The sequence below is a fragment of the Anomaloglossus baeobatrachus genome, chromosome 4, assembly GCF_048569485.1.
Source record: "Anomaloglossus baeobatrachus isolate aAnoBae1 chromosome 4, aAnoBae1.hap1, whole genome shotgun sequence".
NCBI lineage: Eukaryota > Metazoa > Chordata > Amphibia > Anura > Aromobatidae > Anomaloglossus > Anomaloglossus baeobatrachus.
The window spans coordinates 434,551,793-434,578,098 of record NC_134356.1 but is presented as its reverse complement, the minus strand read 5'-3'; the positions used below and the strand labels follow the sequence as shown (position 1 = coordinate 434,578,098).

At 41.7% G+C, this 26,306-nt stretch overlaps 1 protein-coding gene and 1 long non-coding RNA gene across 3 annotated transcripts in view; one reads left to right on the top strand and one right to left on the bottom strand.

Moving 5' to 3' along the window:
• PSTPIP1 (proline-serine-threonine phosphatase interacting protein 1) overlaps window positions 1-26,306 on the bottom strand; it is a 193,645-nt gene that overhangs the window by 51,985 nt on the left and 115,354 nt on the right. The window contains exons 4-7 of the mRNA XM_075345475.1: window positions 23,700-23,734; window positions 22,854-22,960; window positions 13,136-13,198; window positions 12,627-12,725 (exon numbers count right to left, since the gene is read on the bottom strand). Coding sequence (XP_075201590.1) covers window positions 12,627-12,725; window positions 13,136-13,198; window positions 22,854-22,960; window positions 23,700-23,734 — 304 coding nt within the window. The remainder of the gene's footprint in view (window positions 1-12,626; window positions 12,726-13,135; window positions 13,199-22,853; window positions 22,961-23,699; window positions 23,735-26,306) is intronic.
• LOC142303774 (uncharacterized) overlaps window positions 1-26,306 on the top strand; it is a 116,530-nt gene that overhangs the window by 48,778 nt on the left and 41,446 nt on the right. For both annotated transcript variants that reach the window (XR_012753051.1, XR_012753050.1), the window contains exon 2: window positions 23,847-24,011. This is a non-coding gene — a long non-coding RNA (uncharacterized LOC142303774). The remainder of the gene's footprint in view (window positions 1-23,846; window positions 24,012-26,306) is intronic.

The window sequence follows — 26,306 nt, the reverse complement described above, 5'->3', positions numbered from 1 at the left end:
TCTTTCGGTTCTCCTTGCTGGCACATACAGACACACAATGCAAAGATTGAGTCAACTTCTCCCTTTTATATCTGGTTTCAGATGTAATTTTCTTATTGCTCACACCTGTTACTTGCCATAGGTGAGTTTGAATGAGCATCATATGCTTGGAGCAAAGTTATTTACCCACAATTTTGGAAAGGTGTCAACAATTTTTCAACAATTTTGTCATGCCTACTTTTGAGGGATTCTGTGAAATGATATCCAATTTGCTTCTTTTTCTCTGTTTTTTTTTTATTGTATGTGTGTCTTTCCAATACACACAAAGGAAATAAACATGTGTATGACTAAATATGTGTAATCCAAATATATATATATGTACATATATATATATATATATATATATATATATATAGATAGATAGATAGATAGATAGATAGATAAAAAGATAGATATAGACAGTATGTATATATACAGTATATTTTATATATATATATATATATATATATAATATGCTGTGTATATATATATATATATATATATATATATATATGTACACTGTATATATACACTACAGTTCAAAAGTTTAGGGTCATTTAGATATTTCTTTATTTTTTATAGAAATGACTATTCTAGCTGCAAATGTCTAGTTTTGAATGCAATATCTACATAGGTGTATAGAGGCCCATTTCCAACAACCACCAATCCAGTGTTCTAATGGTACATTGTGTTTGCTAACTTTGTTAGAAGGCTAATGGATGTTAAGAAATCCCTTGAAAACCCTTGTATGTTTGCACAGCTGAAAGTAGTTGTGCTGATTAGAGAAGCTATAAAACTGAGATTCCTTTGAGCTAGATGAGAATCTGGAGCATTACATTTGTTGGTTCCATTAACACTAGAACTACTGGACTCGTGACACCTACATAGAAATACATGGTGCAAAGTAGTCAAAATGACTACCTCAGTAGTTTTAGTGTTAAACTCCCAAAATAGCCAGAAAAAGAGAACTTTCATGTGAAACTCGACAGTCTATTCTTGTTCTTAGAAATGAAGGATATTCCATGCAAGAAATTGCCAAGAAACTGAAGATTTTCTACAACGGTGTGTACTACTCCCTTCAGAGGAGAGCACAAACAGGCTCTAACCAGAGTAGAAAGAGAAGTAGGAGGCCCCGCTGCACAACTGAGCAACAAGACAAGTACATTAGAGTCTCTAGTTTGAGAAATCGATGCCTCACAGGTCCTCAACTAGTAGCTTCTTTAAATAGTACCTGCAAAACGCATGTGTGAACATCTATAGTGAAGAGGTGACTCCAGGATGGTGGCCTCAGAGCAGAGTGGCAAAGAAAAAGCCATATCTGAGACTGGCTCATGAAAGGGAAAAGATTAATATGGGCAAAAGAACACAGACATTGGACAGAGAAATATTGGAAAAAAGTGTTATGGACAGACGAATCGAAGATTCAGGTGTTTAGATCACACAGAAGAACTTTTTCTTTTTTCTTTTCAACAATCTTTTTATTGTTATACAAAGCTTATAACAGAGTGTATTTGCAAATATCAATCTAAATGCCAGTACAAGTCTTTTTCATTATAAAACAACAAAGAGCAACTCAGTGCGTCTAATTATAAGCAATTACACTCTAATAACGATGAATACTATGCATAACCATAATCAAATTAAACAGATAGAAAAGATGGGGGAATAGATAGAAAAGGGAAGGGGGTGTAACGAGAGGTCAGCGATAGAGGGAATTAATCAGTGCAAGGGAATATGAAGGGGCGAGGGGGGGGGCACAGCAGTATGGCACGATGGGTAATATCTTTATCGTATTATGGTCGAGTTAACCCAGGATCAGATCTAAACAATGACCAAACTTTCCATTGCACACAGAAGAACTTTTGTGAGACGCAGAACTACTGAAAAAATTCAGGAAGAGTGCCTGACGCCATCTGTCAAGCATGGTGGAGGTAATGTGATGGTCTGGGGTTGCTTTGGTGCTGGTAAAGAGTGAGATTTGTACAATGGAAAAGGGATCTCGAATAAGGAAAGCTATCACTCCATTCTGCAAAGTCATGCCATACACTGTGGACAGTGCTTAATTAGAGCCAATTTCATCCTACAACAGGACAATGACCCTAAGCACACCTCCAAATTATGCATGAACTATTTAGGGATGAAGCAGGCAGCTGGTATTCTATCTGTAATGGAGTGGCCAGCCCAGCCACCAGATCTCAACCCTATTGAGCTGTTGTGGGAGCAGCTTGACCGTATGGTACGCAAAAAGTGTCCATCTAGCCAATCCAACTTGTGGGAGGGGCTTCTGGAAGCATGGGGTGAAATATCTCCAAATTACCTCAGCAAATTAACAGCTAGAATGCCAAAGATCTGTAAAGCTCTAATGGCTGTAAAGGGAGTATTCTTTGACGAAATTAAAGTTTGAAGGAGAAAATTATTATTTCAAGTAAAAATGTGGAGAAATCTGTAGCTTTTGGCAGTGGGATGGAACTCTCCCTCCAGTCTAGGTCTAGCAAAAGGCTCATGTCTAGGGAATTGTATGTAATCCTGCAGTGCACAGCAGGGTGTCTCAGATGGGATCCAGGTGCTGTGTGGAGTAACACAGACCAGTACTGAGGGACCTGGACATTGTATGCGGACCCCTGCACTCGAGATTCCTACAGCATTGTAAGAGGCGATTGGGACATTGGTGCGTTCCAGGTCTGTAACACTTGTGTGGTGTGAATAAAAGACTGTTGGTGTGAATAAGATCCTGCTTCACTGCCTCACTTGACTGTCTCTAGGAAGCTGCTGCTGTTTATAAAAATAAATAAATTATATATATATATATATATATATATATTAATTATACAGACACACACACAGGGCTGCCACTAGGAATTTCAGGGCCCCATACTGGCAAACGTTTGGGGCCCCCTTGAGGCTCCACACCAGCTCCGCCTCCACCCCAGCTCCGCCTCCACTCCGCGAATCTTCCACAGTCCCACTGCCACTCTTGGAAAAACTTCACTTCTGCACTACAACCTCACCAATCACACATTAACCCTTCACATTGAACACCGTATCACACACGCAGCCATCAGAATTTGTTTTGGCCAAAATATTTTTTTAAGCCTGCCACCACAAGGTAAACTCTTTGGGCAGGGTCCTACTCTAACTTTTTTTTTTGTAAATCTAACTTCTTTGGCATATATTTATTTTTGGTATATTTATATTTTTTTTTCTTCTTTAACCCCTTCAGCCCCCGGGCGCTTTCCGTTTTAGCGTTTTTGTTTTTTGCTCCCCTTCTTCCGAGAGCCGTAACTTTTTTATTTTTCTGTCAATCTTGCCATATGAGGGCTTGTTTTTTGTGGGACGAGTTGTACTTTTAAATTAAACCATAAGTTTTACCATATAGTGTACTGGAAAACAGCAAAAAATTCCAAGTGTGGAAAAACTGCAAAAAAAAGTGTGATCGCACAATAGTTTTTGGGATGTTTTATTCACCGTGTTCACTTTATGGTAAAACTGATGTGTGGGCGTGATGCCTGAGGTCGGTGCGAGTTTGTAGACACCAATCATGTATAGGTTTACTTGTATCTAAAAAGTTAAAAAAATTCACATCCTTGTCCAATAAAAGTGGCGGCCATTTTGCGCCATTTTCCGAAACCCGTAGCGTTCTCATTTTTTGGGATCTATGGCTCAGTGACAGCTTACTTTTTGCGTCTCTAGCTGACATTTTTAATGGTACAATTTTTGCGCAGATGCTACATTTTGATCGCCTGTTATTGCATTTTGCTTAAAACTTGCGGTGACCAAAAAACAATAATAATCTCCCCCTTCCTCTGGTAGATGCTACCTGAGGAAGGGGGAGATTATTATTGTTTTATTGTATCCCTGAAACGCGTTGTAGCTCAAATAAATCTTCACTATTTATCTCCTATCTCCTTTGTGAGCAGCGCCCTTTACACCGTGGTTTTTGTTTTTTTTCTTCTTCTTTGAATACCTTATCTCTCCTTTGGGAGTCCACGGGGTGCCGCAGCTCCAGCCTTAAGGCCCCGTCACACTAAGCAACATCGCTAGCAACATCGCTGTTAACTAACAACTTTTGTGACGTAACAGCGATGTTGCTAGTGATGTTGCTTAGTGTGACATCCAGCAACAACCTGGCCCCTGCTGTGAGGTCGTTGGTTGTTGCTGAATGTCATGGGCCATTTTTTAGTTGTTGCTGTCCCGCTGTGAAGCACACATCGCTGCGTGTGACAGCGAGACAGCAACAACTAAATGTGCAGGCAGCAGGAGCCGGCTTCTGCGGAGGCTGGTAACCACAGTAAACATCGGGTAACCAGGAAGCCCTGTCCTTGGTTACCCGATATTTACCTTTGTTACCAGCCTCCGCCGCTCTCACTGTCAGTGCCGGCTCCTGCTCTGTGCACATGTAGCTGCAGGACACATCGGGTTAATTAACCCGATGTGTGCTGTAGCTAGGAGAGCAGGGAGCCAGCGCTAAGCATTGTGCGCTGCTCCCTGCTCTGTGCACATTTAGCTGCAGTATACATCGGGTAATTAACCCGATGTGTACTGTAACTAGGAGAGCAGGGAGCCAGTGCTAAGCGGTGTGCGCTGCTCCCTGCTCTCTGCACGTGTAGCTGCGTGCGCTGGTAACCAAGGTAAATATCGGGTTGGTTACCCGATATTTACCTTAGTTACCAAGCGCAGCATCTTCCATGCGGCGCTGCTGGCTGGGGGCTGGGACACTGGTTGCTGGTGAGCTCACCAGCAACTCGTGTAGCCACGCTCCAGCGATCCCTGCCAGGTCAGGTTGCTGGTGGGATCGCTGGAGCGTCGCAGTGTGACATCTCACCAGCAACCTCCTAGCAACTTACCAGCGATCCCTATCAGGTTGGATCGTTGTTGGGATCGCTGGTAAGTTGTTTAGTGTGACTGGGCCTTTAGGAGATCTAATTACATTGACTTAAACATCAGATTAGCCTGGCTCTGTGGGACGGAATTCCTCTTATCTGATCCAGGAGTGAGACGCTGACCCAAACAGGAGGATTGCAGGAGCTCTGAGCACCAGCAGCAGTGAAATCTAAGGCTGCTGTGTGATCATCCTCAGCAGGATCTGTGTCGGCCAGCCAAGGGGTAACCTGGATCTCTCTGTCAGTGCTAACAGACAGTGTTGTACCTGTAGTACAACACTCATAGGTGAGTGGAATTGTTTCATTATTCACCACATAAAGTTTACTCTTACACACAGGAGCGCCCTCTTCTCTCTTTTTTTCTTTCATAATTTTGGCGTTTGGAAATTTTTTGCCGCTACGCCGTTTACCAATCAGATTAATTGATTTTATATTTTGATAGATCGGGCATTTCTGAACGCGGCGATACCAAATATGTGTATATTTTATTTTTTTTAACCCTTTAATTTTCAATGGGGTGAAAGGGGGGTGATTTGAACTTTTAGTTTTTTTTTATTTTTTAAAACTTTTTTTTTAATTTTTCTAGTCCCCCTAGGGGGCTATAGCGATCAGCAATGCGATCGCTCTGCCCTATCTGCTGATCACAGCTAGACAGCTGTAAACAGCAGATATGATCACTTCCTGATTCACTCGGCTCAGGGCCGAGTGAAACAGAAAGTGACTCATGATAGCTACAGGCGTCATCACATGACCCTGTGCTACCATGGCAACCACCGAAAGTCACGTGATCACACATGTGACTTCCGGTGGGGGCGGCGATAAGTGAAAATCATGGCCGCGCGCATATACATCTCGCTGCCAGACTTTGGCAGCGAGATGTAAGGGGTTAAATGTTCCGTGTGGAAGCAATTCCACTCAGAACATGCAGGGACACATGTCAGCTGTTGAAAACAGCTGATATGTGCGCAGATCGCCGCGACCTGCCCACGGCAGGGGGCGGGGATTAACCTCACACGATCCATGACGGATAGAGCCGTCATGGGTCGTGAAGGGGTTAAGGGAATGTGTCACATACAGTTTTTAAACTAATTGAAACCAAATTGTGATAATGCTGACTGGATTTAGACCTAATAACCCCTTCAAAAGGGAATATGTCACCAGGTTTTTAACACCTAATCTGAGCGCAGCATCACATAGGGGAAGAGATCCTGATTCCAGCGATTGTCACTTATTGGGCTGCTTAGTGTAGTTTTGATAACATCACTGGTTAATCAGCAGGAGATTATCATTACAGGGCTACTTGTCATGCTGCAGGTAGTTCAGCATATTCATGAGCTCTGTATAATTCCTAGATCTGCAGCAGAGAAAACATTGATTTTATGACAATGAAAGCAAACACCCCAGTAAGTGACACATCGCTGGAATCAAGGTATCTGTCTCTACATTATGCTGCTCTCAGATGGGGGAGCAAAAACCTGCTGACAGATTCACTTTAAGGCTCTTTCAGCAGATAGACAGAGAGAATCATAGATAGATGGCTAGATAGATAGATAGATAGATAGATAGAATCATAGATAGATAGATGGATATGTGGCGCCCCTGTGGCTTCAGTCACCACAGGGTACTGCACCTCACTTAAGGTGCAGTACTCATCCTGGATCCAGACAAGGTCGGTACCAGTTCCACAACACAAACTCATATATACAACCACGTTGCCATCCCCATTGGGGACCGGACTAGGGTCGGGTCTTAAGGTAGTCACCAAACATGGGGGGCAGCCACCCACTAGTGACAGGAAACCGGGGGAGGAGCAGCCACCAGGGGGAGTTAGGAGCTTACACAACAGTTAGAGTGTTCTCCAGCAGGAGAGAACAGGATCGGGATCGCTGTAGTTCAGGGTGCAGAGCCTTACGGTGAAACAGACTTCACGTTGTATCACCAGAATCTGCAGGACAGGGGGATTGCATGTCCCTCTGACAACCATGAGATCCCGCTGAAAGGGGGGAGAAAAGGCGCAAATAGGGTTTTACCCGGTATTAACCGTGTAAGGATGTAGAAAGATACACTCACCTGGAGCGGTTGTGCCAGTCACAACCCCTTGTAAAGCATATGAGTGTCCGCGTGGTTCCAGCAGCAGCCCCGTGAAGACTTAGTGAAAAAAAGGACATATATATATATATATATGTGAGAATCGGGTTTTAGCCGCGCTAAGAAACCACTGTTGCCAGGATGTAGTTTATATTGAAAAACTCTTTCTTTATTACAGCATCCAACGCGTTTCAGAGACATAAGCCGTCTCCTTCTTCAGGGAAAAAGAGAATACCTCTCTTTTTCCCTGAAGAAGGAGACGGCTTATGTCTCTGAAACGCGTTGGATGCTGTAATAAAGAAAGAGTTTTTCAATATAAACTACATCCTGGCAACAGTGGTTTCTTAGCGCGGCTAAAACCCGATTCTCACATATATATATATATATATATGTCCTTTTTTTTAACCATGAGATCCCGGAACACAGTGCCACATAGGGCCCGGAGTCATGATTACAGTCAAGCCCCACAGCGGCCAGTCACAAACACACGGGGTAGGAGCTAACACTACATGAACCAGGGTCTCCAAGCAGCTTCAGGTCATGGGGATCCATCTTTAAAGGCGCAAGAAGGAAGGGCCCATCAACCACCATACCGGTTCTAACCTCCAACAGATCCGGGATCGGCTGGGGCCCAGCACGGCTGGAACCACAGCAGCTGATTCAGCAGAACCATGCTTGCTGCAACACCATCCGCCCCGGAGGACAGCAGCGGCGGCTAATCCCTTGCCACGTACCACAGGTGGCATCACAAGACTATCATTCTCATCATTCCCCCACCATCATCCAAATCCCCTTTTATTGTACACCTTGGGGCCACGAAGCTGGGCAGGGCCACCTGTGACATTCCTGACCCGACATTACAAGCCCGGCAACGAGTAACATTTAACCCCTGCTACGTGGGTGCTACAGATAGATAGGAGATAGACAGAATGCTAGAGAGAGAGAGATAACAGCAGGTGGGGGGGATCACAGCAGGTGGGGAGGATCACAGCAGGTGGGGGAAGCGGAGGTGGGAGAGCGGGCAGCAGATGAGGGAGGGGGGCAGCAGCTGATAGGGGAGAGTGGTGGCAGGTGGAGGGGAGGCAGCAGATGGGTTCAGTGGCGGTGGATCGGGGGCAGTGACTGCTGCAGCCATCGGCTGAAGGGTGGGGGCTGGGGCAATGGCGGTGGCTGAAAGGAGACAGTGTCTGTAACTTACCGATCACTCTCCTCGGCTTCCACGGATGGAGTGAAGGTGAGGGGAGCGGTCACCGGCCCCAGATCCACAGTGATTGGAGCGATCGGTCACAAGGCCGGTCTCTCCAATCAAAGCTGGGGGTGGGTGAAACTGAGGTAACCCAGCTCCAGCCAATGATCAGTGCTATAGCTGCACTGATCATGGCTGGATTTCAATGTTTCAGCCATTTTCAATCACTGAAACATTACAGTGATTGTGATTGGCTGAACGGCGTTCGTCAGCCAATCACAGCCTCCTTAGGTTCGGGGAGGAGACACCACCCCTCCTGAGGTCAGGCAGAGGGCCCCTCCTCCCTGAATCTAAGATATTTGTAAAGCGATCGCAGCCACCGAGGCGCCGGGTCAGAAACTCGCCATAACATACTGAGTACGTCATAGGTCCTTAAGTACCAGGGAGCTATGGCTGGACCCAGTCCTAAGGTTAATCATGGCAGGCATCTCTCCGAGATACCTTCCATGATTAACCTGTAAGTTAAAGAAAATAAACACATACACAAAAAAATCGTTTATGTGGAATAAAAGACAAAAAAAATACCACCCTCTTTCACCACTTTATTAAAATTCCCAAATACCCCTCCAGGTCTGACGTAATCCACATCCCACAACGCTTTCAGTCTGCTACATCGGAAGCTGAGAGAGAGTGGCCACAGACCACGACCGCTCTCTGTGAGCTCCCCGCAGCAACTGAAGTGAGTTGCGCTATCAGCGATGACGTCACTCAGGTTACCCGTCACAGATCTCAGGTGGGGGACTTCAGCTGTGGCCGCGGGTAACCTCAGTGACAGCACTGCTGATCGCGCAGATCACTTCAGTCACTCAGGTGATTTGCGGTCACCGGTGAGACCTTCACCAGTGACCGAAAATCAGGCCGCGACACACAGACAGAGCTGCGGGATGACAATGAAGTCGGGTAAAGTTCATCCGAGTTCATTATCATCGCGCAGCTCTGTCTGTGTCTGCTGTCAGCGGGCATGTAGCAGAGCTGAATGGCAGATGACATAGCTGCTGAGAATAAAAACGGATCACATACGGATCACACACGGATTGCATATGGACTACAATCTAGAGAAAAATCACAGAATCACATTGCAGTTGCATTGCACATGGATCAACACTCGGACAGAGCTCATGCTACTTTCTAGCATGAGAATCGGACTGATTTTACAGTCGCAAGTGTGACACCGGCCTAACGGTGCTATTGATATGTATTTCTCACCAGATATTTGTAGCAAACCATCCAATCCACGCAGGCAAAGAAATCAAGATATAGATGTCCATAAATTAAGTTATGTGTAATAATCAGAAATTACATAGGGAAAAAATATTGAACACATGAAGAAAGAGAGGTGCAGAAAGATATGGAAAATCATGACACCAGCTGAAATCTATCAGTAATTAGAGTGAAAAATAATATCAACTGTTTCAACTGATGGCTTATAAAAAGGTGTCTCATTACCAAGGTGCCACGCAAGAAACATCTCTTGATGCGTAAAACCAGTGAGTTGTCTCAAGACCTTCACCTTACTGCTGAAAAACAGACTACTGAAGGTTCCAGTGAGTACTGTTGGGGCCATAATCCGGAAGTGGAAATAACATAATTTCACCATTAACCGGCCATGGCCAGGTGCTCCCCACAAGGTTATCGACAGGGGGTGAAAAGAATTATCAGAAGAGTTGTCCATGAACCAAGAACCACCAGTGGAGAGCTACAGAAAGACCTGAAATCAGCAGGTACGATTGTTCCACAGAAAACAATAAGTAATACCCTGAAACCCATGGCCTGCATGAATGCTCACTACACAAGACTCCATTGCTAAACAAAAAGCATGTTCAAGAGCATTTAAAGTTTGCTCACAACATTTAGACAAGCCTGTGAAATACTGGTAGAATATAGTCTGGTCAGATGAAACCAAAATTGAACTCTTTGGATGCCATAATACACACCATATTTGGAGGGCAAAAGGCACTCATATCACTCCAAACACCATACCAAGAGTGAAGTTTGGAGGTGCAGCTGTTTTTCAGCATACAGCACTGGGAAACTTCATTTAATTGAAAGAAGGATGAATGGACAAATGTACCAAGACATCCTTGATAAAAATCTGCTGCCATCTACCAGGATGATGAAGATGAACTGAGGGTAGACACTTCAGCAAGACAATGATCCCAAACACAGCCTTGAAAACTCTCAATTGGTTTCAGAGAAAGAAATTTACCTGACCTGAATCAAATAACAAAATGATGTAAGGAACTAAAAGCTCAAAGTTCATAGGAGGAGCTGATGGAACCTTCAGAAAGTGTTTGTGTGGAAGAATGGACCAAAATCACACCTGAGCAATGCATGAGACTAGGTTTTCCATACAGGAGGCATCTTGAAGCTCCAGCACCAACAAACGCTTTTGTACGAAGTATTAAATAAATTTCAGTAAGTGTGTTCAATTCGTTTTCCCTGTGTCATTTCTCATTTTTAAAAGTTTTTTAAATTTCAACAGTTTGTCTTATGTCGTCTATTTATTGCAGCGTTTGTGCAAATTGCAATATGTGGGATGCACCACTATGACATTTCATGTAAGAATAAGCATAGGTCCAATATTTCTAATGGGCTCATGAATCATAGCCTACTGAGGCATTTTACCTAAATGCACAGTAAAAATTTGGCTGAATCAGAGCTCAATATACTCGAGCCAAATATCAGATAAATGTAACAATAGGGAAAGTTTTGGGATTTTTAAGCTGACCTCTCTCGTACCTGAGGGACTCCATGAGTGCATAGATCACACTAGATAAAGGGTTAATGGCAAACATACATTTCGGATTAAGGTGTATACTTATTATTTAATTAATAATTTTTGTATATAATTTTGTTAATGTGCTTGTTTGTATATTATCTTATAGCAGCAATGCCTGCACATGAAGTAAGAGACATGGCTATTTCAGCAGAACTATACTACATTTCTAATTAAAGGTATTTGCTAATATTATTGTTATTACACCTACTACATATTGGGATAGGATCTTGGAGATGGGAATACCTCTTTAAGTCCCAGACAATATTTTATTATTATTATTATTATTATTATTAATAATAATTAATAATAATACAAATGTTCATTCTCAATTGTGTTTATCACGTTTTGAAGCAGGTTATGTAGCGTATCCCCCTTTAAAAAGATCTTGTGTGCTCATTACCTTATGCGGGCTTCACACGGTACGATCTATCGTGCGATTGCACGAGCGATTGTACCCGCCCCCGTCGTTTGTGCGTCACGGGCAATTAGTTGCCCGTGGCGCACAAAGTCGTTAAACCCCCGTTACACGTACTTACCTGCTGAGCGACCTTACTGTGGGCGGCAAACATCCACTTACTGAAGGGGGAGGGACGTTCGGCATCACAGTGACGTCACACAGCGGCCGGCCAATAGATGCGGAGGGGCGGAGATGAGTGGGACGTAAATATCCCGCCCACCTCCTTCCTTCCGCATTGCCGGCGGGAGCTGCGGGACGCAGGTAACGATGTGTACATCGTTCCCGGGGTGTCACATGGAGCAATGTGTGCTGCCCCAGGTACAATGAACAACCGGCCCCATTAAAAATAAACAATTTTTTAAAAATAAGCGACGAGTACACGACTCACGATTTGTGAGCGATTCAGCGTCGCTCGGAGGTGTCACACGAAACAACGTCGCAAGCGATGGCGGATGTGCGTCACAAAAACTGTGACCCAGACGATGCATCGCGCGATAGCTTGTCTTGTGTGACGCCCGCTTTAGGTTTACCATAGATGAAATGTACAAATAATATAAAAGTATTTCAAAAGTCAATATAAAAATCCATCAAACAAACGTTTTATACATAGGCCTGTAAATATAACAAGGCTCACTACCTCTATATAAGGCCACGTTCACACAGCAGTTTTTTGGTAAGTATTTTACATCAGCATTTACAAGCCATAATCAGGAAAAGTATAATAAAATAATACAAACAGGTCACCACTTCTGCATTTTTCAACCACTCCTAGTTTTGGCTCACAAATACTGACCAAAATACTGTTGTGTGAATGTAGCCTAAATGTATTTACACATTTAAAGGGACTCTGTCAGTACAGAATGACTGTTCAAGCACAGGCACTCGCGCTTGTTTTCCCTCTATCTGCCCCCTTCCCCCTTTTTTGATTGACAGCTCTGGCTTCGTAGAACAGAGAAGAGATAAGATAGATGGAAATATGCAGGTGGGAAGGTGTGTATAGATGATTATCCCCGCCGTGATGCAGAAGCACCTGTGCTTGATTTGAACAGTCATTCTATGCTGACAGAGTCCCTTTAAATGGAATCTTGTTTTGTTCTGCCTACTTAATACTCCATAGAGCAGTGTGACCGATAAGTGACTAAGTCCGGTGTTCTTTACCTTCTCTACTTGCTTAGCGTTTCCGGCTATAGTCACGCGCTCAAAGCTGAGTTGAGCTTCCTCTGCTTCTTTACACTTTTGCTCATAACTTTTCTTTGACTAAATAGGAAATGAGATAGTAAAAATGAAAATACATTTGCAAAGTACATAAAATAATTGTTAAGCAGCTTATCACTCATATATCACATCTTTTTGGAAATATTTTCTATTCAATGTAACCACTATATTTGGAATAATTGAATAATGGACAACAAAGTTGTGTCTTGCTGCTGGATCCATTCTAAGGGATGATTACTGTATATGTGAACTCAGCCTAATATACTGCTAAGTAGAGGTATTATTGATATGTAAATTAGGTGTCTCCTGTTATGCATTAAAGCCAAAAAGAGAAAAAGCAGGGGAAAGTCTATCAAAGTTATAGTAACAACTGAGCTGTGCAAATCCACATGGAAAATCCACACTATTTCCATGGCAAATCTGCCCTTGAAACCCTCCATAAGAGAACGTACATCCACTGTCTTCTTGTACAGAGTCACTTTATTCTTCTGGAGTCGCTCCATAGCATTTTCATACTGTGTGAGGAAACATTGTGAAATTGTTAGCAAAAGAATACATAGTTACATAGTTACTTAGGTTGAAAAAAGACCTAGGTCCATCTAGTTCAAACTTCCTCCACACCAGTTCTACATTTAGAACTGGTTTTAGAGATTTACATACATCTCTTGGTAATAGCAGTAATCATAGGCAGATTATAATGCGGGCAATCTGGCCTCATAATAATGATTTGTGTGACAACTCATACTCACCTCCGTCCCATTCCCCCGGCATAGATCTCTGGGTAGAGCGTTTTTCTGAAGCTACACTGGTTGCACTATAGAATGGCAGCATATAGTAGCTGTAGCGGAGGCATCAAGAAGTGGAGCCCCAGAGGAACGGAAGCGAGGGGAATACTGTATGTGTTTTGTTTTTAGATACATGTATTGGATGTTTGGGGATCATACTGTATATAGGAGCTATGTGGTGCCTCATGCTGTATATAGGAATCTATGTGGGGACTCATACTGTATATAGGAGGCTGTGTGTGAGCACATACTGTATATAGATAGCTATGTCGGGGCTCATGCTGTATATAGAAGGCTATTGCTGTATATAAGAGGCTATGTGGGGGAGATTGCTGTATGTACTAGGCTATGTGGGGGCTCATACAGTATATAGGAGGCTGTGTGTGGACACATACTATATATAGGGGGCTATGTAGAGGCTCTTGCTGTATATAGGAGGCTATGTGGGGGCTGATACTGTATATAAAAGGTAGCAAAAGGGAAGAAAAATCAGCTCACCCAGGTTAATGAAGACTCCAATGAGGGACAGGTACACGGAAAAAGACCAGCCAGGCCAGGAAACTCCAAGAATTTGAGAAATATGTCAGCCACTATTCTTAGTGACCATCAAATAAGTGTTTTATGCAGAGGTCTTTACTTTGTTCCCACTACGAGATTTAGTGTCTTTGAAACACTCATGGATGTCAACAAATTTATTAGACGTCTGACTATTAAAAGACACTTTTTCAATACCGACACTAATCCCTCATATTCTGATGTGATTGCAAAACCACAGGAATTTATTCCTACTTCATTTCCAGAACAGATATCCTTGACCATCTTACGCGATCTTTCAGATCTGGACATGGAACCTTCGATTTCTTGTGACAAGCAGTTTTCTAATCGGGTCCCTAACCCGGACTATTATCCAACCCAGTCTAAGACTGCTAACATGGAAGACTGCCAGAACATCGTAGAGTCTGAACTAATTAAATTATGGAAAACTAACAAAAATATTAAACATAATTTAAACCTATGTGAGCAGACTGCACTTTCCCAACTTCGAGATAATAATAATATCATCATCAAACAGTCTGACAAAGGCAGCTCTGTCGTCATATTGGATGTCGGACTATATGAATTAGAACTTAACAAAATGCTCAGGGAAGATTCCATTTAGAGAAAAATCCCTAGAGAGTTAAAACTGGTCTTTCTGAAATTCTGGAGGAAGGTGTGTATTTGGCGTTATTTCGATTAAACATAGTGAATATTTAAATCCGTCTTCCTCTGCAACGCCTTTGTTTCATGCATTACCGAAAACGCATAAGAATCGCTTCCCTCCAGAGTTCAGACCTATTGTATCGGGGGTGGGTTCTGTGACGGGGCGGCTATATGAATGGTTAGACATGCGACTGCATTCTCTGGCACAGATCTCACCCAGTTATGTTCGGGATACAAAACACATCTTAAGTATTTTCTCGGAGTTCACATGGGAGAAAGAATTCAGCTGGTTAACTTGTGACATTGCTAGCTTATATACAGTACATCCATACACCATGAATTGGCCCTCCTGGCCCTTAAACATCAGATGTCCAGATATAGTGGCTATTCATCTGATCTCCAAAACCTTTTCATGGATGTAACATGGTTCTTATTAAAGAACATTTTTTTCACCTTCATGAATAGCTACTATATCCAGACACAGGGCTGTGCCATGGGCGCCAGGTTCTCCCCCTCCCTGGCAAACATTTTTTGTCATGGTGGGAGGAAGGTTTCATTTTCACTACTGATAACCCCTTTTTCCATAGCACTGCGATATTTTTGCGTTATATAGACAATGTGATTATAGAGTGGAAAAGGGGAGGAGGATAATATCCATGATTTCATGTCTTATATGAACAATAATTCATACAACCTTCGGTTCACACATGAACATCAAAAAGAATGTATTACTTTCCTAGATGTCACTTTTTCCTCCAATATTGAGTCCAAATCTGTGGCGTGTAGTCTGTTCAGAAAACCGACGGCAGGAAATTCATTACTTTACGCTGATAGCTGTCATCCCCGACATGTGGTGAACAGTATCCCCACGGGAGAATTTATCCGGGCGAGGAGATGCTGTTCATCGGAGGAATTATATGAACGAGAGTGTGGAGATTTCTCTGCCGTGGCTTTTCTGAGAAGATTATTTCTGAAGCCAGGATTCGTGCTGATTCCAAGAGTAGAAACCAATATTTGGAGAATAAACCGCCTGGCCCCACATGTGAACAGTCACCCATTGTTTTTTCTACGAAATTCAGCACAGACTTCTACTCCATTGTGAATATTCTGAGAAAATATCTCCCTACCCTTAGCACTGATGACACGATCAAAAATATTCTTGATAAGGGAGTAAAATTTGTTCCAAAACGCAATAGTACTATCGCATTCACTGTTTCTCCAAGCGATCATACCAGCCGTGGTAAAATTAATCCCCATAACTGGCTGTCTGTTGCAGGCTCATATAGATGTGGACAGAGGGCATGTGGTCTATGTAAATATATGCCTAATGTAAAGAAGTTCCTGTCTAGTACCACAAAGAGAGAATATAATATCAACTCATTTATTAACTGTGGAACAACTCATGTTATCTACCTCATAACATGTACCATATGCAATGTCCAGTACATAGGCAGCACTTGTCACAGTTTGAGACGTAGAATCTCAGAGCACCTATATGATGCCTGCAATAGGAGCAGTAGGAGTCCTTCGGGTGCTTCACAGCATTTTATTTCTATCCATCGTGGCAACGTAGATAGCTGTAGCGTTAATGCCATTGAAAAAATTGTGCTGCCACCTAGAGGTGGTGATATTATAAAAATCATGCGCAAAAAGGAAGCGAAATGGATTTTTTTAATGGAAACTAGGGTACCCCTGGGTATGAATCTGAGAGATAAATTGAAAAATATACATTAAACCTATCAATATATTATTTGTCTATTAAATTTAATGTTAAGAATGGCATCACTCAGATTCATACCTGGTGCATATTCCTTGCATATTCCTTGTTTATTAATGTATACAGTTAGGTCCAGAAATATTTGGACAGTGACACAATTTTCGCGAGTTGGGCTCTGCATGCCACCACATTGGATTTGAAATGAAACCTCTACAACAGAATTCAAGTGCAGATTGTAACGTTTAATTTGAAGGTTTGAACAAAAATATCTGATAGAAATTGTAGGAATTGTACACATTTCTTTACAAACACTCCACATTTTAGGAGGTCAAAAGTAATTGGACAAATAAACCAAACCCAAACAAAATATTTTTATTTTCAATATTTTGTTGCAAATCCTTTGGAGGCAATCACTGCCTTAAGTCTGGAACCCATGGACATCACCAAACGCTGGGTTTCCTCCTTCTTAATGCGTTGCCAGGCCTTTACAGCCGCAGCCTTCAGGTCTTGCTTGTTTGTGGGTCTTTCCGTCTTAAGTCTGGATTTGAGCAAGTGAAATGCATGCTCAATTGGGTTAAGATCTGGTGATTGACTTGGCCATTGCAGAATGTTCCACTTTTTTGCACTCATGAACTCCTGGGTAGCTTTGGCTGTATGCTTGGGGTCATTGTCCATCTGTACTATGATGCGCCGTCCAATCAACTTTGCGGCATTTGGCTGAATCTGGGCTGAAAGTATATCCCGGTACACTTCAGAATTCATCCGGCTACTCTTGTCTGCTGTTATGTCATCAATAAACACAAGTGACCCAGTGCCATTGAAAGCCATACATGCCCATGCCATCACGTTGCCTCCACCATGTTTTACAGAGGATGTGGTGTGCCTTGGAATATGTGCCGTTCCCTTTCTTCTCCAAACTTTTTTCTTCCCATCATTCTGGTACAGGTTGACCTTGGTCTCATCTGTCCATAGAATACTTTTCCAGAACTGAGCTGGCTTCATGAGGTATTTTTCAGCAAATTTAACTCTGACCTGTCTATTTTTGGAATTGATGAATGGTTTGCATCTAGATGTGAACCCTTTGTATTTACTTTCATGGAGTCTTCTCTTTACTGTTGACTTAGAGACAGATACACCTACTTCACTGAGAGTGTTCTGGACTTCAGTTGATGTTGTGAACGGGTTCTTCTTTACCAAAGAAAGTATGCGGCGATCATCCACCACTGTTGTCATCCGTGGACGCCCAGGCCTTTTTGAGTTCCCAAGCTCACCAGTCAATTCCTTTTTTCTCAGAATGTACCCGACTGTTGATTTTGCTACTCCAAGCATGTCTGCTATCTCTCTGATGGATTTTTTCTTTTTTTCAGCCTAAGGATGTTCTGCTTCACCTCAATTGAGAGTTCCTTAGACTGCATGTTGTGTGGTCACAGCAACAGCTTCCAAATGCAAAACCACACACCTGTAATCAACCCCAGACCTTTTAACTACTTCATTGATTACAGGTTAACGAGGGAGACGCCTTCAGAGTTAATTGCAGCCCTTAGAGTCTCTTGTCCAATTACTTTTGGTCCCTTGAAAAAGAGGAGGCTATGCATTACAGAGCTATGATTCCTAAACCCTTTCTCCGATTTGGATGTGAAAACTCTCATATTGCAGCTGGGAGTGTGCACTTTCAGCCCATATTATATATATAATTGTATTTCTGAACATGTTTTTGTAAACAGCTAAAATAACAAAACTTGTGTCACTGTCCAAATATTTCTGGACCTAACTGTATATACAGTTACGCATTAAGAAGGAGGAAACCCAGCGTTTGGTGATGTCCATGGGTTCCAGACTTAAGGCAGTGATTGCCTCCAAAGGATTTGCAACAAAATATTGAAAATAAAAATTTTTTTTTGGGTTTGGTTTATTTGTCCAATTACTTTTGACCTCCTAAAATGTGGAGTGTTTGTAAAGAAATGTGTACAATTCCTACAATTTCTATCAGATATTTTTGTTCAAACCTTCAAATTAAACGTTACAATCTGCACTTGAATTCAGTTGTAGAGGTTTCATTTCAAATCCAATGTGGTGGCATGCAGAGCCCAACTCGCGAAAATTGTGTCACTGTCCAAATATTTCTGGACCTAACTGTATGTGTGCACGATTTATATTTATTGTTGAATTTCCTATATATTCTTTGTTATTTTGTTGTATTATCATTTTTCTCTAACCCTGCGGTCTTTTGACATATATGGGTATATATATATTATATATATTTATTTTTTTTCTATTTATTAGTATACATTTATATGTGCATGCATATATATGATTCATTGCCATTGGATCTGTGTATATATTTTCCTTATTGCTGTCTCTGAGAACCATGTTTTCTAAATTTGTTGCTATATATATATATATTACATTTTCTTGCAAATATACAGTCATATGAAAAAGTTTGGGCACCCCTATTAATGTTAATCTTTTTTCTTTATAACAATTTGGGTTTTTGCAACAGCTATTTCAGTTTCATATATCCAATAACTGATTGGCTGAGTAATATTTCTGGATTGAAATGAGGTTTATTGTACTAACAGAAAATGTGCAATCTGCATTTAAACAAAATTTGACCGGTGCAAAAGTATGGGCACCTCAACATAAAAGTGACATTAATATTTTGTAGATCCTCCTTTTGCAAAAATAACAGCCTCTAGTCGCTTCCTGTAGCTTTTAATGAGTTCCTGGATCCTGGATGAAGGTATATTTGACCATTCCTGTTTACAAAACAATTCCAGTTCAGTTAAGTTTGATGGTCACCGAGCATGGACAGCACGCTTCAAATCATCCCACAGATTTTCAATGATATTCAGGTCTGGGGACTGGGATGGCCATTCCAGAACATTGTAATTGTTCCTCTGCATGAATGCCTGAGTAGATTTGGAGCGGTGTTTTGGATCATTGTCTTGCTGAAATATCCATCCCCTGCGTAACTTCAACTTCGACACTGATTCTTGTACATTATTGTCAAGAATCTGCTGATACTGAGTTGAATCCATGCGACCCTCAACTTTAACAAGATTCCCAGTGCCGGTATTGGCCACACAGCCTCAAAGCATGATGGCACCTCCACCAAATTTTATTTTGGGTAGCATGTGCTGTTCTTGGGATGCCGTGGTTTTTTTTTGCCTCCATGCATAACGCCTTTTTGTATGATCACACAACTCAATCTTTGTTTCATCAGTCCACAGGACCTTCTTCCAAAATGTAACTGGCTTGTCAAAATGTGCTTTTGTATACCTCAAGTGACTCTGTTTGTGGCGTGCTTGCAGAAATGGCCTCTTTCGCATCACTCTCCCATACAGCTTCTCCTTGTGCAATGTGCGCTGTATTGTTGACCGATGCACATTGACACCATCTGCAGCAAGATGATGCTGCAGGTCTTTGGAGGTGGTCTGTGGATTGTCCTTGACTGTTCTCACCATTCTTCTTCTCTGCCTTTCTGATATTTTTCTTGGCCTGCCACTTCTGGGCTTAACAAGAACTGTACCTGTGTTCTTCCATTTCCTTACTATGTTCCTCACAGTGGAAACTGACATTTTAAATCTCTGGGACAACTTTTTGTATCCTTCCCCTGAACAACTATGTTGAATAATCTTTGTTTTCAGATCATTTGAAAGTTGTTTTGAGGAGCCCATGATGCCATTCTTCATAGGAGATTCAAATAGGAGAACAACTTGCAAGTGGCCACCTTAAATACCTTTTCTCATGATTGGATACACTTGCCTATGAAGTTCAAAGCTCAATGAGGTTACAAAACCAATTCAGTGCTTTAGTAAGTCAGTAAAAAGTAGTTAGGAGTGTTCAAATCAATAAATTGATAAGGGTGGCCATACTTTTGCACCGGTCAAATTTTGTTTAAATGCGGATTGCACATTTTCTGTTAGTACAATAAACCTCATTTCAATCCAGAAATATTACTCAGTCCTTCAGTTATTAGATATATGAAACTGAAATAGCTGTTGCAAAAACCCAAATTGTTATAAAGAAAAAAGGTTAACATTAATAGGGGTGCCCAAACTTTTTTATATGACTGTATCTGACACTTTTTTATTTTCTTTTACTTGTGTGATGTCATATCCCCTCTATTCCTCCTCCCCTTTCTTCTTTAAATCTCCACTAGTTCTCTGAAACAATATGGATTGGGACTAAGAGCGAGCAGCTCGAAACGTGTACCATCTGTATCACATTATTTCCCATGGGGATGTTTATGTCTTGGATGTGATTTCTATCACCCCCCTGTTTTAACGGAATGTGAATAAAGTTTATTTTTTATACCTCGGACGTGGATGCTGGATCCCCCTTTTGTTCTTGTATATAAAAGGCTATTTGGGGGCTCATGTATATAGGAGGCTATTTGGGTGCTCATACTGTACATAGAAAGCTGTGGGGGCTAATGTAATGCTGTATATAAGAGGCTATATGGAGGGCTCTTGTTGTATATAGGGAGCTATGTGGGGGCTCATACAGTATGTAGGAGGCTATGTAGGAGCTCATGCTGTATAAAGGGGGTGGTGTGCGTGTGGGTTCATACTGTTTATATATGTCTATGTGAGGGGTAATACTGTATATGGGGGGGTCAGCATACTCAATTCTGCTCAATATTAAGTGTTACAATTAATATAAAATAATTATAATTAATATGGTAATATTAATATTGAGTACAATTCATTTCAGCATTTAGATTCTGCTCTTCCCAACAGTCACATATCCCCTCTGGAAAATGTATTTTCCACCCCTGCTCTATTATATATAGCGCTATGTAATGTATGACGATGTACATAAAGGGAAAGAAATTTGCGCAGTACTCTACATGCACCGCAGTCTTTCTTGTTTTGTCTGCAGATGCACACCTGTGCGTTAATCATGTGACCTATCACATGATCTATCAAAATAGATTGTGTGACATGTCACATGATACATGGGGCTGGGGGGTGTCACACCTTGTAAACCGCCCGGGGTCTTGGCTATTCTTAATCCGCCCCTGATAGTAGTAGTATCATACAGTGCAATTATTAGAAACCAAGTGCCATAATCAATGTGTATAAATGAACGCTTCACTAATTAAAAACTGATAATGTAGCCTCCATACTACAAGTCATGTTCTCACACATAACATTTATACAGGAGACGCCAGTCTACAGGAAGTATCTCCTTGTAGGTCATTATTTGAACCATAAGACGCTTGTTTTTCCTGCCTGTAGGGCCCGCTATGATCAAATATATTTACTATATCCTGCTCAATAATTGGGGAACAGCAGTTGGACGCTATGTTAGCATATTTTCAGGGGACCCTTTTTTTTAAAAAAAAAAAACACGCATTGTACAAAGCTGAGGACTCTTTTAATGTAAAACAGCAAAAAAAAAGAAAACTGTTAAGAAGTAATGAATAGAATATAAGGTATACTGCACAGAAGTAATGTATCCGTTTCATAGGTGCCTAATGTATGATTGTTAGTGGAAAGAGAAGAACAAAACCACAGGTTAGGTGGAAACGGACTGGTAAATATAATTCCAGTGGAACAATAGAGAAATGGTCACAATGAGTCACATTAAACGCTACAGAGAATATAGATATATCCTTATAAACATTAACCCCCTTATGGACACGGACAATTTTTTTGTTTTTGCTGTTTCATTTTTCCTCATCTTCTTCAGAGTCATAAGTTGTTTCTTTACATTGACATGTATAAGAGCTTGTTTTTTTTTCTACAAGGAGAAGTTTACAATGGCACCATTCATTTTACCATATAATGGACTTCAAAATAGGAAAAAAAATATACAGTAAAATGCTGATTAAAAACAAAAATCCACCGTTGTTTTTCTAATTTTCTGTATAAAGCAATCAATTTCCGGTAAGAATGACTTGATAACATGATTGTCTAAGTCCCTGCAATTACTTATTCATTTTTTTTATTTAGTGTTGCAAAAAATTATTTGAGTTTAAAAAATATATTGGTTTGGGTCATTATTTTCTAAGACCCATAACTTTTATTCTTCCATAAGTGGAGCTATGTGAGGCCTTTTACTGCGTGATGAACTAACTTTTTAATGGAAGCATTTTGGGTACATGTGGCATTTTAATTGCAGGAAGCTGATGGATGCCCCACCATGATTGTAACACTTGAATGCCATTGTTAGAGTTTTTCAGAAACATTTAAGGGGGTAAAAACAGTGATCAGAACTAGCACTGGTCCCTGCGTTTAGAGGGAGGTCCTGGCTGTACAACTCAGTGTGGAGCGGGCTCAGGTCCTGAGCCCAATCCATCGACCTGCACTACGATGTAATAATACGTCATAACGTGTGCTCACTTTACCTGCGGTGACTTTAATGTGTGATTTCTAGAAGTAATATACCTGTTTTAACTTTTTTATACAAAGTATTTTTTCTCCTATCTGAAGATAGTGGCATACTTTAAGTAATATTTACCTTTTTTCTCAGCTCCTTCTGCCTTTCTCTGAAATCTTCCAAGCTGCGAATCTCTTCTTTCAATGTTGTTGCAAGCTGAATATGGGCATTTCCAATATTCTCAATTTCTAGAACAAAATCAAGTAATGATTTGAAGTAATGGCAAAAAAGGACATCTATAGGATGTTAAATTTTGCAATCACTGAGATTCTGATCAAATATTTTTTAATTGACCCTGAAGCTATTTTCACTGGATGAAGTACAGCTGCGTTCTATAATATTCTGACCATTAAAGACAACCAGGTACCTGACAGAACAATTAATGGGCATATGACTAGAGATGAGTGAGCCTAGAGGCTTGGTGTTCAGGCTTGGAAAATGATGTGAAAATCTCTATGGTGAGTGTTGCGCTATGCTCATGTCTGAGTGCTGCGCAGCATTGTGCGTGCTGTGGGTAGTGTGTGATTGGCTCAAATTTGACTTATATTCTGCGTTCTTAGATGTTTTGTTCACGGAGAAATGTAACAAAAAAAAAGTACCGCCCACCCACCTCCAGAAGTATTTTGCTTTTAGTCCATAGCAAAACATTTCCTGAGGTGGATGGGCAGTGCTTTTTTCTTTCAATTTTTCCGTGAACAAAACATCGCTCGCTGATGTGCATCACTCAGACACGAGCACAGCGCGATATTCACCACTTGAATTTTGACGTCCCTGAGATACTAGACTGAAGGTTTGCTCATCTCTACATATATGACCAGAGACATGTATAAGTTACTAGTAATATCCTACAGTATAAAAATGCAGAGCCTCCAAGTCTTATAAGAATGTAAGAAATTAAATAGTTGAGAATTTAAAAAGTAAACTTACGTTGTTTTAAGGTATCAAAGGATTCACGTAGTTTGCTGGAATAAATATACATACAAGCCATTAAAAATGAAAACAATTTTGATCACAGCAGATGTATAGAAGAATGCGGAAACCGTGACTTACATCTTTCTTACATATTAATTCCAGATTATGATATACCAGCATTGTTCTACTAATTTACAAACTAAACAGTTGTTGGACTGTAGATCCTTGGACCCACCACAGGACAAGATTCAAGAACTCATCCCCATCTATACAGAACAGAAGTGCATCAGCCATGATATCTAGTAGGTTATTTTCAAATCTGAACAGGTAAATACGCTGCCTATATAGAGAGTATATTGTGTAGGTGTAAAATGAATTTTAGAGGGTAATTTCCTTTTAAGGTGAAGAAGCTTGTAAGCGGACAGTGCCCAAAAAGAGAATTTGTGGATTTGTTAATGGAGCTGTGGAGGGGCAGCATAGTGCTATTGGGAGGGGGAGAGATAAGTGAGTAGTTATAAATTACAAAATAATAGAATAATAAAATAATTCTTATTATTAGAAATGTATAATTGATAAGTGAGCTCATATGGAAGCATACCTAGCCTGGTGGATGAAGTATCCAGGAGATCCTGCGGGTTGCACTCTGGCTGCAGTCTGTAGTATATCATAATATGCTGTATGGACAGAGGTGGGGGAGAGATAAAGGTGTAAAGGGAACCTGTCAGGTGCAATATGCACCCAGAACCACGAGCAGTTCTGGGTGCATAATAGTGATTCCTGCCTAGCAGTCCCTGTATACACTAGCATAGATAAACAGATGTTTAGAAAAAGTATTTCTAAACATCGTATATTATATGCTAATGTGCGCACGGACTAGTCCCGAGGGCGTTTCTTCCTTTAGCTAGTCGGCCCACATAGCGTGGTAGCACACCTCTGTGGGCGTACTAACATTCTAATGAATGCGCAGTGCCACTGCACATACCTCACTGTTCATGGCAGCTGGCGAAGGATAGATGCGCTCTGCGCATGATTCGGAGTCCTCAGCACTTGCGATCATGTGCACTATACCTCTCTGAAGCCGAGAAGCTTACATCCCGCATCAGTTTAGTGCGCATAATTGGAAGTCTCGGGTACTCCGGATCATGCGCAGAGCGACATGAAGAGTGAATGACAGGTATGTACCACGGAAGTGGTGTGATCCTGGGAGTTCTTTCTGGTACTTGTAGTGCCACAGACATTTTCTATAGTTTTAAATGGGTCAGGATTACGGATGGCTAAGGGATGGGTGGGACTGGCCATCCATATACCCCTGCTTATGGGTGTGTCTGACACAGGTCTTAATTAGCTTGTTTGGCACATGGAGAGAGAGTGTGTGGAGCAGTCAGTGTATGAGAAGCACTGCACGAGGAGCAGCCTCTGAGGGAAAAGAGGTTGTTTATCTCAGAGAGGTCTGAATCCTCTGGAAGGAACCCATCTGAAGGAGCAGAGGGTTGGCTTCACACGTGAGTGAGTGGACGCTGAGAGAGCCCCACTCAGGATGCTGGGAAGTATCCAAACCTGAGCGGGCGGACCACAACAAAGACGGACCTGAAATCCGTGTTCTTGGGAAAACGGCCAGCGAGAGGTAACGGGGCTGTTGGACTCAGTGAGAGAGGCACAGAAACCTCTATGGTGTTAACAGACTGGAAGTGACTGAGTGGAGGCTGAGAGAGCTGCACTCAGATTGTGTATCTGAAATGTGCAGGAGTACCATGAGTTTAACGGACCTGAAATCCGTCTGTATTTCTGTTATGTTTTGAGGAGCGGTTTATGCTGTTTTTTTGTTTTTTTTTTAATAAACCATTTGGACTTTTTGAGAGGTTTGTGTTCCTGTGCTACCTTGAAAACGCAGCCAAGTGAGTGACCCCCATCACGTGAGCAGGCAAACGCTTATAATACCTAGAGTTCCAGTGTTCCCCATATTCTTTATTTTCAAATCCTTCCATAGGGAATAAACACTGTTCTATTGATTATCTTCAATGTAGGCTCAAATTGGACGTCTTTTGCTGTGTTTGTGTCCATTATTGTATCAGAGCTTGGAGGACTCTCTGATGGGCCAATCACATAATGCATTAGGATAGAACTGTGCCATAACATGGGGGTCACCTTCTATTTCCCCCCAAAAATACAGACTATTGTAATGTACAGTAATGTTTGTGTATAGAAATAAAGATGAAAGGGACAGCAGGGACAGAAAGAGTTAAGTGTTGGGACTAGCCCACCCTGGTAGGAGTCAACTCACAGGGAAAGGACAAATCCTTACATCCAGGCCCCTTAATTATTAAGGTACTGCGTGACTTCTACTGGTGCAGGAGATTAGTGGCCAGGCCTGTAAACCGTCAAGATACCGAATTAACCTCTAGTGGTGTGTAACATAGTCAACCAACCTAGCGGTATTCCGCTTGTGGCCGGGTGTGCAAAGCTTTACTCCTGTCATTATGGGACCCCTGAGTAGACCGGACGCGAGACTGCAGAAGGGAAGGTGACTGTCACAGTGCACACTAACACTCAACTGGGTTGCACTGGGACTCACCAGCCCAGTTAGATTGCATTCAACCCAGTGGGAAGTTGAACTGTTACTGG